The sequence below is a fragment of the Chiloscyllium plagiosum genome, chromosome 20 (assembly GCF_004010195.1).
Source record: "Chiloscyllium plagiosum isolate BGI_BamShark_2017 chromosome 20, ASM401019v2, whole genome shotgun sequence".
In the NCBI taxonomy this organism is placed as follows: Eukaryota; Metazoa; Chordata; class Chondrichthyes; order Orectolobiformes; family Hemiscylliidae; genus Chiloscyllium; species Chiloscyllium plagiosum.
In genome coordinates this window covers 61,413,145-61,425,794 of record NC_057729.1, presented here as the reverse complement: position 1 = coordinate 61,425,794, position 12,650 = coordinate 61,413,145, and the positions used below count along the sequence as shown (strand labels likewise).

At 44.9% G+C, this 12,650-nt stretch overlaps 1 protein-coding gene across 1 annotated transcript in view; it reads right to left on the bottom strand.

The window, feature by feature from the left end:
• LOC122559891 (fer-1-like protein 4) overlaps positions 1-12,650 on the bottom strand; it is a 349,022-nt gene that overhangs the window by 312,167 nt on the left and 24,205 nt on the right. Inside the window, exon 5 of the mRNA XM_043709999.1 lies at positions 1,738-1,829. Within this exon, the coding sequence (XP_043565934.1) occupies positions 1,738-1,829 (92 nt within the window). The remainder of the gene's footprint in view (positions 1-1,737; positions 1,830-12,650) is intronic.

The following is a 12,650-nucleotide window of genomic DNA, read 5'->3' as shown; positions in this document are numbered from 1 at the left end:
GTGCCTCACAAACTTTATTGAGTTCTTTGAGAAGGTGACCATACAGGTAGATGAGAGTAAACTGGTTGATGTGGTGTATATGGATTTCAGCAAGGCGTTCGATAAGGTTCCCCACAATAGGCTATTGTACAAAATGCGGAGGAATGGGATTGTGGGAGATATAGCAGTTTGGATCAGTAATTGGCTTGCCGAAAGAAGAAAGAGGGTGGTGGTTGATGGGAAATGTTCATCCTAGAGTCCAGTTACCAGTGGTGTACCGCAAGGGTCGGTGTTGGGTCCACTGCTGTTCGTCATTTTTATAAACGACCTGGATGAGGGCGTAGAAGAGTGGGTTAGTAAATTTGCAGACGACACTAAGGTCGGTGGAGTTGTGGATAGTGACGAAGGATGTTGTAGGTTATAGAGAGACATAGGTAAGCTGCAGAGCTGGGTTGAGATGTGGCAAATAGAGTTTAATGCAGACAAGTGTGAGGTGATTCACTTTGGTCAGAGTAACCGGGATCCAAAGTACTGGGCTAATGGTAAGATTCTTGGTAGTGTAGATAAGCAGAGAGATTTTGGTGTCCAGGTACACAGATCCTTGAAAGTTGCCACCTAGGTTGACAGGGTTGTTTTAGCTTTATTAATAGAGGGATCGAGTTCCGGAACCATGAGGTTATGCTACAGCTGTACAAAACTCTAGTGCGGCCGCACTTGGAGTATTGTGTACAGTTCTGGTCGCCGCATTATAAGAAGGATGTGGAAGCTTTGGAAAGGGTGCACAGGAGATTTACTAGGATGTTGCCTGGTATGGAGGGAAGGTCTTACGAGGAAAGGCTGAAGGACTTGAAGGCTGTTTTCATTTGAGAGAAGAAGGTTGAGAGGTGACTTATTAGAGACTTAATATAAGACAATCAGAGGGTTAGATGGGGTGGACAGGGAGAGCCTTTTTCCAAGAATGGTGACGGCGAGCACGAGGGGGCATAGCTTTAAATCGAGGGGTAATAGATATAGGATAGATGTCAGAGGTAGTTTCTTTACTCAGAGAGTAGTAAGGGTATGGAATGCTTTGCCTGCAACGGTAGTAGATTCACCAACTTTAAGTACATTTAAGTCGTCATTGGATAAGCATATGGTCGTACATGGAATAGTGTAGGTTAGATGGGCTTCAGATTGGTATGACAGGTCAGCAAAACATCGTGGGCCGAAGGGCCTGTACTGCACTGTAATGTTCTATGTTCTAATATGAGCTCTGAGGGAGCTGGATTTATGTCAAGGACTTTCCACTTGTAAATGAAAAACGACTTGGTGATAGAATACTGGCTTGTGTGGAGTTATTTCACAGCTGGTTAACTAATGTCTTCAGGGAGGGAAATCTGCCATTCTTACCTGGTCTGGCCCGCATGTGATTCCAGACTCACAGCAACGTGATTGATTCTTAATTGAATTAAAATTAGGGATGGGCAATAAATGCTGGCCTAGCTAGTGATGCCCTCATCCATGAATGAATTTTTGAAAGATTTTTCACCCAAGAGCATCTTTCAAATTTTCTGCCCCAGAGACTGGAGCAGTGAGTATGTTCAAGACTGTGATTTCTGCTGAAAGATCTCGTTCATCCCTAAGTACAGGTATCAATCAAATAACCAAGCCACAATAAAGCAGAATGGAAGAATTAATGTTGCTGGAATGGAGCAGGTGACTGAGTTTGTGAAATTAGTTCTTCTACTTGCAATAATTTTCGTTATATAATTCACTGACCTGTCGCTTATATCGACCACAAAATCATTTTCAGTCCATGATCCCACAACTCCCTCGACCGGCTGGTATCGGACTTCCAAATCCACCAATATCTGGAAACAGTCAACAATAGACAAAGAGGGTTAATTGCTTTCTCTTCTGCTGGGTCTAACAGGCACCTTTCCACCGCAGTGACAGGGTGAAAGTTGAGCCCAAACCTTCTGAGGAAACACGCCTCTTTGCAAGACAGACACCTATATTTGCATCAAATAAAGCAGAAGTCTGCATCAATTCTCTTTAAAACTAGTGATTCAGGTTCTGCCAGAACTACTTCATTACTCAGAGCCTTGCTTGGTAGACAATAGAGAGAAGACAAATTGCCTCTATCAATATCACACCATTCAATTGTGGTACAATTCTGTCATTGGGCATGCAGAAAGATGTTCCATATTGGGGAAAAGGAAAGGATATTCAATGACTGGGTACAGGGAGTAGTTACAGAGATGATCCCAAAATATAAGAGTATGATGTAAGAGGAAACGTCAACAACTCCTTGCCTTTTGGTTTTTTAAAATATACTGAGAAAGAGTCTGATCACATTATTTAAAGTTAGGAAAGATTTTTAACAATTTGGAACAAGTATAGTTTTGTGATCTACAGTATTTATAGATAAGAGCCACAACTTTCCATTTTCAGATTCAGTGTTGGGGTGGTGGTAGATGTCAACTTACCCACTGAAAAGGTGCTGGTAAACTGCAGTAGTGAACTGCTGCAGTCCATGTGCTGTCTATTTGGAATGGAGTTCCAGGATTTTGACCCAGTGACACTGAAGGAATGATGGCATACTTCCAAGTCAGGGTGATTTGTGTGTGACTTGGAAGAGTACTTGCAGGCAATGTATTTCCAAGCATATGGCACCCTTGTCCTTTTTGACGGTGGAGGTCACAAGTTTGAAAGATGTTGTCTAGGAAGCTGTTGTGAATTCCTTCAGTGGAGTTTACATAAAACACATGTTTGGAGAAAGTGAGGACTGCAGATGCTGGAAATCAGAGTTGAGAGTGGGGTGCTAGAAAAACACAGCAGATCAGGCAACATCGGAGGAGCAGAAGAATTGACATTTCGGGCATAAGCCTGAATAAAGGGCTTATGCCTGGAACATCGATTCTCCTGCTCCTCGGATGCTGCCTGACCTGCTGTGCTTTTCCAGCACCCCACTCTCGACATATAATAGATGACTGTGTGCAATACTTCTTACAAACAGAAAGAACATACTATCACAACGGAATGGAATAACACTTTGACAACAAGCCCTAATGTTCTATAAAGTATCTGTTATTCTCAATTTCTTTGCCTCCACCACATCTGCTCCCAGGAGGACCAATTCCACCACAGAACACACCAGATAGCCTCCTTCTTCAAAAATCACAATTTTCCCTCCCACGTGGTTGATGATGCCCTCCAGTGCATCTCATCCACTTCCTGTACCTCCACCTTCGAACTCCACCCCTCCAACCGCAACAAGGACAGAACTCCCCTGGTCCTCACCTTCTACCTCACCAACCTCTGGATACATCGCATCATCCTCCACCATTTCCGCCACATATTAACAGACCCCACCATCATTAATATATTTTCCTTCCCACTCCTATCTGAAATTCCATAAAGATCATTTCCTCCACGACTCTCTTGTCAGGTCCAAACCCTCTACCAACCCACCCTTCCCTCTCGGCACCTTCCCCTGCCACCGTAAGAGTTGCAAACCCTGCACCCATACCTCCACCCTCACCTCCTTCTAAGGCCCCAAAGGAGCCTTCCACATCTATCCCATGTCCAGAAGGTCCTTTGTAAGGCCACCAGAGACACCAAGGAATAATATCAAACTAAGCTTGAGACCCAGACCAACCAAACAGACATCCGTCGTTTGTGGCGAGGCTTATACAACATAGCAAGCTACAAACCGAAGTTGAACAGAATCGCAGTACAATAAATCCCTACCCGTCAAGCTCAATGCATTCTATGCTTACTTTGAACAGAAGGTCAGTGAAATGATGTCACCTATCCCAACAGCCTCAAGTGCACTTGTACCCACAGTCACTGCCACAGACATCAGATCAGCCTTCTTGAGTCTGGACCCACAGAAAGCAACTGACCTGGTTGGAGTTCCCAGCCATGCACTCAGAACCTGTGCGACCAGCTACCACAATATTTGCAGACATCTTTAACCTCTTCTTACTACACTCTGAAGTCCCCACCAGCTTCAAGTAGACCACCATCATCACTTTGTCAAAGAAAAATCGTGCAGCATGCCTCAATGACCATCACCCAATGGCTCTGATCTCCATAATTATGAAGAGCTTCGAGAGGTTAGTCATGGCTCATTTTAACTCTAGCCTACCAAACTGCCTTGATTGTTTGTAATTTGCCTATAACAGACGCCATCTCCCTGGCCCTACGCTCGTCCCTGGAACACCTAGATAAAAAGATACCTACATCAGGATCCTACTTATTGACTACATTCCTGCCTTCAACACCATAGTTCCAAACAAACTCATCTCTATATTCTGTAACTGGATCCTTGACTTCCTGACCCACAGACCACAATCAGTAAGAATAGGTGACATCTCCTCCTCAACACCAGTGTCCTGCAAGGCTGCTTCCTCAGCCTCCTACTATACTCCTTATACACTCATGACTTTGTGGCCAAATTCCATCCCAACTCCATTTACAGGTTTGCTGATACACCACCATTGTAGTTCAGATCTCAAACAGTGATGAGGCAGAATGCAGGAAAGGGATAAAGTGCTTAGTGGCATGATGTAAAGACGACAGTCTCTCCATCAATGTCAGAAAAATAAAGGAGCTGGTCCTTGACTTGAGGAAGCTGAGTGGAGAGTATGCCCCCGTCAACATCAATGATGCTGAGGTGGAGATGGTCGAAAGCATCAAGTTCCTGGAGTGATGATCACCAACAATCTATCCTGGTCCACCCGGCGTGATAGTAAAGAAAGCACAATATCTCTAATCCTTAAGGAGGCTAAGGAAATTTGGCATTTCCACAAGGACTCTTACCAATTTTTACTGACGGGCCATAAAAAGATATGAAGAAAGATTGGATAGATTGGGATTGTTTGCCTTGGAGCAGAGGAGACTGAGGGGGGCATCTCTGAGATGTATAAAACGAAGGAGCATTTTCTCTTGATGGAGGTTTCAGTGGCTGGGGGCATAGATTTAAAGTAAAGGACAGGGGGGTTAAAGAGGAAGTGAAGAAACTCTTTCCTCCAGAGGGTGGTGGAATTCTGAAATTCACTGCCTGTAAGGGTGGTAGTGGCAGATATCCTCATTACATTAAAGCGGTTGATGTGGTGTATATGGATTTCAGTAAAGCGTTTGATAAGGTTCCCCACAGTAGGCTATTGCACAAAATACGGAGACATGGGATTGAGGGTGATTTAATGGTTTGGATCAGAAATTGGCTAGCTGAAAGAAGAGAGGGTGGCAAACTGAGTTTAAAGCAGAAAAGTGTGAGATGATTCATTTTGGAAGGAGTAACAGGGATGCAGAGTTTTGGGCTAATGGTAAGATTCCTGGTAGTGTAGATGAGCAGAGAGATCTCAGTGTCCAGGTACACAGATCCTTGAAAGTTGCCACCCAGATTTATAGAGTTGTTAAGAAGGCATATGGTGTGTTAGCTTTCATTGGTAGAGGGATTAAGTTTCAGAACCATGAGGTCATGCTGCAGCTGTACAAAACACTGATGCGGCCGCACTTGGAGTATTGCCTACAGTTCTGGTCATCGCATTATAGGAAGGATGTAGAAGCATTGGAAAGGGTTTAGAGGAGATTTACTAGGGTGCTGCCTGGTATGGAGGGAAAGTCTTACGAGGAAAGGGTGGGGGACTTGAGGCTGTTTTCATTAGAGAGAAAGTTGGGAGGTGACTTAATTGAGACATATAAGATAATCAGAGGGTTAGATAGGTTGGATAGTGAGAGCCTTTTTCCTCAGATGGCGATGGCTAGCATGAGGGGACATTGCTTTAAATTGAGGGGTGATAGATATAGGACAGATGTCAGAGGCAGTTTCTTTACTCAGAGTAGTAGGGGCGTGGAACGCACTGCCTGCAACAGTTGTAGACTCACTAACTTTAAGGGCATTTAATAGTCATTGGACAGACATATGGACGAGAATGGAATAGTGCAGGTTAGATGGGCTCCAGATTGGTTTCACAGGCCGGCACAACATCGAGGGCCAAAGGGCCTGTACTGCACTGTAATGTTCTATGTTTTGGCATAGACTTAATGGGCTGAAGGATCTTTTTCTATGCTGTAGATCTTAATGACTCCACAATCTTCAACACCCACAACCATCTTCCTTTGTGCCAGATATACCTCTAATGGGCAGAGAGATTTCCTACTGACTCATATTGCTTGATTGGGTGGCAGCTCTCAGAAAGTGGGAAATCGCATCCCCTGCTCCTGATCATTGAAGGCCCAATGGTGACTTGCTTCCTCATTGGGGTATGTTTCAGCTGGCTTTTCCCTAAGAACACAACTTCAATCTTTCTGCAGCTTTGCAGTGGAGGTTGACATATCCGATGACCTCCAAAGGATTTCTTGCTTTTCTGACTCCTCACAACTTGCATTGAATCACATTACTTATGGTGCAGAAGGAGGCCATTTGGCCCACTGTGTCGGCACCAGCTGTCTGAGCATTTTAATTTTAGCTGAACTCCCACTTTATCCCCATATCCTGCACATTATTCAAATTGAAACATTCACCTAATTCCTTCTTGAATGTCTCAGTTGAATCTAGCTTCACCACAATTCCAGGCAGTGCATTCCTAAACCGAATCATCCAATGTGTGAAAAGCTTTCTTTTCCAACCTCATATTTGCTTCTTTTATAAAGCTTTAAAACTGTGCCCTCTGATCCTTGGTCCAGGCCTTCATGATTTTGAAAACATTTTTTCAGATCTCCTTCTAGTCTGTACCGATGAAGCTATGCTAATTCTACACTACTCCTTGACATTGTGCAGATTTAGCATAGTCTTGAACAACAGGCCTGTTTCCACACTGTAAGTAATCTAATCTAAACGTTCAAGCGCTCATCCAAAGGCTTCAGATATCCTGCCTCAACCACCCTCCCAAGTAGTGCATTCTAGACTCCCACCACCCTCTGGGTGAGAAACAAATTCCTCAAATCCCCTCTAAATTTTCTGCCTTTCATATTAAAAATATGCCCCCTTGCTATTGACAGTTCAACTAAAGGGAACAACTGTTTTCTGTCTGTACTGTTGTTGCCCCTCATAATCTTCGGCACCTCTATCAGGTCCCCTCTAAGCTTTTTCTGCTCTAAAGTAAACAACCTGAACTATCCAGCTTCTCCTCATAGCTAAGCTGCTTCATTCCAGACAAGTAAGTTTAAGTTTAAATAATGGCAGGTGAGGGCAGCCAAGTAGAATTTGTGATCTTTTTGGAAAACTTTAATGCGTGTTCAAGGTGTAGCCAGCTCCCTTATCCACTCAGACAGCTCAGACTCTGAGAAATTATTGTCTTGCCCTTGTCACAATACCTGCTGACAATTTGATAATTAATTCTTGTAGCTGATTGTAACAAGGTCAGCCAGTTGGACATCGTAGAATATGAGTTCCTTGATTGGGGCTGTGAATCTGGTCCAATTAGGGAGCCCTGGCTAACAGATAAAAAAGGCGACGACTGCCTGCCCCTCTTCCGCGGTTACGTTAGAGCCCGGGTGTCCTTGGAGAAGGAGCACGCGGTGTCCACCAACACCCTGGAGTTGTTCAGGGAGAGGTGGGCGCCGCAGGGAGTGGAGTGCATCATTTCTCCCTCCAACTCTATTTTGATTTAGTCCCTACCCTCCCCTTCACTGTTTTGATCACACAGCACTGCCCTTTGATGTGAAGGGCAGTGTTTGTCACTGGCCACCCGGGTGTTTTCCTATCTTCCTGGTGGTGGAAATTGAATAAAGATTGGTGCACTTTGTGTCTTCCACTGTGTCTCACACCTGCACACACACACCATGGGGAAAAAAAAAAGGCGACTGTCAAGGATACTGACACACAGGTGTTAGTCTCTATATGTAGGGATTCTATAATTCTATGATTAGCCAAAGTCCTGGATAAAAAGCTACTGGACGTTCCTCTCCATTGGGTGAACAATGAACTAATACCACCCTGATGCCATACGGGGAGGCATCACATGTCAATAGATCTATCTTGGGATCATAGTGTAGCAACACCTTCCAGGATGATAACTGATTCTTTAATTCATTGAAAGCTATGACTTGTCTATGAGGCCATTTTCAATACAGACCCTTTTTTAGGAGTTAATGCAAAGATGCCAGGGTGGATGCCAGGTTGTATATGAACTTTCCATAATAATTTACCAGCCCAAGAAATTATCTAAATTCCTGGACAAACATGGGAGCCTGAGAACCTTTGTTCAGCTTCACTTTATTTTCCAACATGTGTAACCCGGTCTTGTCGACTCTATAGCCAAGTTAGTCAGTTATTGGGGCCTGGAACATATATTTTTCTTTCTAAGACGTACTAAGAACAAAGAACAAATAACAAAGAACATTACAGCGCAGGAACAGGCCATTCAGCCCTCCAAGCTTGGGTCGATTCTTATCCTCTAACCTGCCGTCTATTTTCTAAGGATCTGTATCCCTTTGCTTCCTGCCCATTCATGTATCTGTCTCAATACATCTTCAATGACGCTATTGTTCCACCCCTACCACCTCCACTGGCAATGCATTCCAGGCACCCACCACCCTCTGCGTAAAGAACTTTCCACGTTTATCGTCCCTAAATGTTTCCCCTCTCATTTTGAACTCGTGACCCCTAGTAATTCAGTCCTCCACTCTGGGAAAAAGGTTTAGCCCCAAAACTGTTTTGGGGTTTTGCTGTGGGCTGACTTAAGAGTTCCCCTGATCAGGATGTGGCTTGAATGAGGCTATGCAATGCCTGCACCGAAGTGGTGTTGCCCAAGCTCAGTCGAACTGTCAAGGATGCCCACTTGCATCGGAATACAGTGTAACTCATATGCTCAACTTGTCACATTTACCCATGATAAAGCCAGCTGCAGCATGTTTGAAATCTGGCTGAGTCTTAGCTAGCAGGCATTTTTGCGTAGTTACAACATTTATCCCACATACCAGATGGTCTCTAAGCATCTCATTAAGGATTAAACCAAATTCACAGGATTCTGCTAATCTAGTCAAGAACTCCAATACAGTTTCTTCAATTCTTGAATTGTCAAGTAAAAATGATAGTGTCTCAGATTTAGAGGACACTTGGGGTTATAATATTCCTTAACTATGTGGGAGCTTAGGAACGTGTCTGACATTCCTGACTCTTACACTTGCAAGAAGTGTGTCCAGCTGCAGCTCTTGTTTGACTACATGACAGCTCTGAAGCTGCGGATGGACTCACTGTGCAGCATCCGCGATGCTGAGGAGGTCATGGATAGCACGTTTAGTGAACTGGTCACACCTCAGGTTAGAATTGCTGAGCGAGACAGTGAATGAGTGACCAAAAGACAGAAAAAGAGTAGGAAGACAGTGCAGGTGTCCCCTGCAGTCATCTCCCTCCAAAACAGGGATACCGTTTTGGATACTATTGGGGGAGATGGCTCACCAGGGGAGGGCAGCAGTTGCCAGGATCATGGCACCATGGCGGGCACTGCTGTTCAGAAGGGTGGGAAAAGGACTCGTAGGGCCATAGTCATAGGGGATTCTATTGTGAGGGGAGTAGATAGGCGGTTCTGTGGCCGAAAACAGGACACCCAGATGGTATGTTGCCTCCCAGGTGCTCGGGTCAGGGATGTCACCGATCAGCTGCAGAGCATTCTAAAAGGGGAGGGTGAACAGCCAGTTGTCTTGGTGCATATAGGCACCAACGATATAAGTAGAAAGTGAGATGAGGTCCTGAAAGAAGTATTCAAGGAGCTAGGAGAGAAGTTAAGGAGGAGGACCTCAAAGGTAGTGATCTCGAGATTGCTACCAGTGCCACGTGCTAGCCAGTGAAGAAATGAAAAAAATAGGCAGGATGAACACATGGCTTGAGAGATGGTGTAGGAGGGAGGGGTTCAGATTTTTGAACATTGGGACCGGTTCTGGGGAAGGTGGGACTATTACAAAATGGACAATCTAAACAGACCGGAACCAATGTCCTTGGGGGAGTTTTTGCTACTGCTGTTGGGGAGGTTTTAAACTAATGTGGCAGGGGGCTGGGAACCAGAAGAGAAAACAAGCAGGCAGCGAGGTGGAGATTGGAGACTGTAAAAATTATGAAGATCGCATTTTTAAAGGGAAGAGTAGGCACAGAGCAGATGAGCGCAATAAAACTGGTGGCCTGAAATGCATCTACTTTAATGCAAGGAGTATAGTGTGTAAGGCAGATGAACTTAGGGCTTGGATTGGTGACTGGGAGTTTGACGTTACTGCAATCACAGAGACTTGGTTGAAGGAAGGGCATGATGATTGGCAATTAAATGTTCCAGGATATAGATGCTTCAGACAGGACACGGAGGGAAGTAAAAGGGAAGTTGCATTGCTGGTCAAGGACGATATCACGGCTTTGCTAAAGGAGCACACTATGGAGGTCTTGAGTAGTGAGGCATTATGGGTGGAGCTGAGAAATAAGAAGGATGCAGTTACATTGTTGGGGCTGTATTACAGGCCTCCCAACAGTGAGCATGAGGGAGAAGAACAAATAGGTAAACAGATTATGGAAAGATGTAGAGGCAATAGGGTAGTGGTGATGGGAGATTTTAATTTTCTCAACATTGACTGGGATACACTTAACACCAGGGGTCTGAATGGGGTAGAATTTGTAAGAAGCATCCAGGAGAGTTTTTTTAGAGCAGTATGTCAATAGTCCGATGAGGGAAAGGGCCATATTGGACCTGGTACTGGGGAACATGCCAGGACAGGTGGTAGAAGTTTAGGTGGGGGATTTCTTTGGGAAGAGTGACCACAATTCTGTAAGTTTTAGAATACTTGTAGATAAAGAAGAGAGTGGTCCTAAGGGAAAAGTCCTAAACTGGACCAAGACCAATTATATCAAAATTAGGCAAGCGCTTGGAAATGTGGATTGGACACAGCTATTTAAAGGGAAGTTCACATTTGAGATGTGAGAGGCTTTCAAAGATAGGTTAAAGATAGTGCAGGATAGGCATGTCCCGTTGAAGGCAAAGGCTAGGAAGGGAAAGATTTGTGAACCGTGGATGACAAGAGAAATTGGATGACGAGCCAAGAGGAAAAGGGAAGCATACATAAGGTCTAGGGAGCTAAGAACAGAACGGGCCCTGGAAGAATATCGGAAGAGTAGGACAAGTCTTAAATGAGGAATCAAGCGGGCGAAAAGGGGTCATGAAAGAGCTTTAGCGAGAAGAATTAAGGAGAATCCCAAATATAAGAAGCAAGTGGGTAACTAGAGAAAGGATTGGTCCACTAAAGGATAACGAAGGAAGGCTGTGGGTTGAACCTAAGAGAATGGGTGAGATTCTGAATGATTATTTTGCATCAGTGTTCACTGAGGAGAGGAACATGATGAATGTTGAGATTAGAGATAGAAGTTTGATTAGTCTGGATCACGTTGACGTAAGTAGGGAAAATGTGTTGGGTAGGCTAGAGGTTATTAAGGTGGACAAATCCCCAGGACTGGATGGGATCTATCCCAGGTTCCTGAGGGAAGCGAGAGAGGAAATAGCTGGGGCCCTGACAGATATCTTTGTGGCATCCTTAAATACAGGTGTGGTGCCGGAGGACTGGAGGGTTGCTCATGTTGCCCCTCTGTACAAGAAGGGTAGTAGGGATATTCCGGATAACTACAGACCAATGAGCCTGACATCAGTGGTGAAAAAGTTGCTGGAGAAGGTACTGAGGGATAGAATCTATTTATATTTAGAAAAGAATGGGCTTATCAGTGACAGGCAACATGGTTTTGTGCGGGGGAGATCATGCCTTACCAACTTAATAGAGTTCTTCGAGGAACTGACTAAGTTGGTGGGTGGCACGGTGGCACAGTGGTTAGCACTGCTGCCTCACAGTGCCAGAGACCGGGTTCGATTCCCGCCTCAGACGACTGACTGTGTGGAGTTTGCATGTTCTCCCCGTGTCTGTGTGGGTTTCCTCTGGGTGCTCCGGTTTCCTCCCACAGTCCAAAGATGTGCAGGTCAGGTGAATTGGCCATGCTAAATTGTCCGTAGTGTTAGGTAAGGAATACAGGTAGGGGTATGGGTGGGTTGCGCTTCGGCGGGGCGGTGTGGACTTGTTGGGCCGAAGGGCCTGTTTCCACACTGTAAGTAATCTAATCTAAAAATTGATAGCAAGTAGGCTAGTTGTTTGTCAGGATGTCCAAGAATGTAGGGAGGCTGTGAAGAAGGTAGCACTGACAGGGAATACTTGTGGACACAGAGATGGGTTCAAGTGCGTATACTTCAACGCAAGGAGTATCAGAAATAAGGTGGGTGAACTTAAGGCGTGGATCGGTACCTGGGACTACGATGTTGTGGCCATCACGGAAACGTGGATAGAAGAGGGACAGGAATGGTTGTTGCAGGTTCCTGGTTACAGATGTTTCAGTAAGATTAGGGAGGGTGGTAAAAAAGGAGGGGGTTGGCGTTACTAATTAGAAATGGTATAACGGCTGCAGAAAGGCAGTTCGAGGGGGATCTGCCTTTGGAGGTAGTATGGGCTGAAGTCAGAAATAGGAAAGGTGCAGTCGCCTTGTTTGGTGTTTATTATAGGCCCCCCAATAGCATCAGAGATGTGGAGAAACAAATTGGGAAACAGATTTTGGAAAGGTGCAGAAGCCACAGGGTAGTAGTCATGGGCGATTTCAACCTCCCAAATAGTGATTGGAAGCTCTTTAGATCAAGTAGATTGGATGGGGCAGTGTTTGTGCAGTGTGT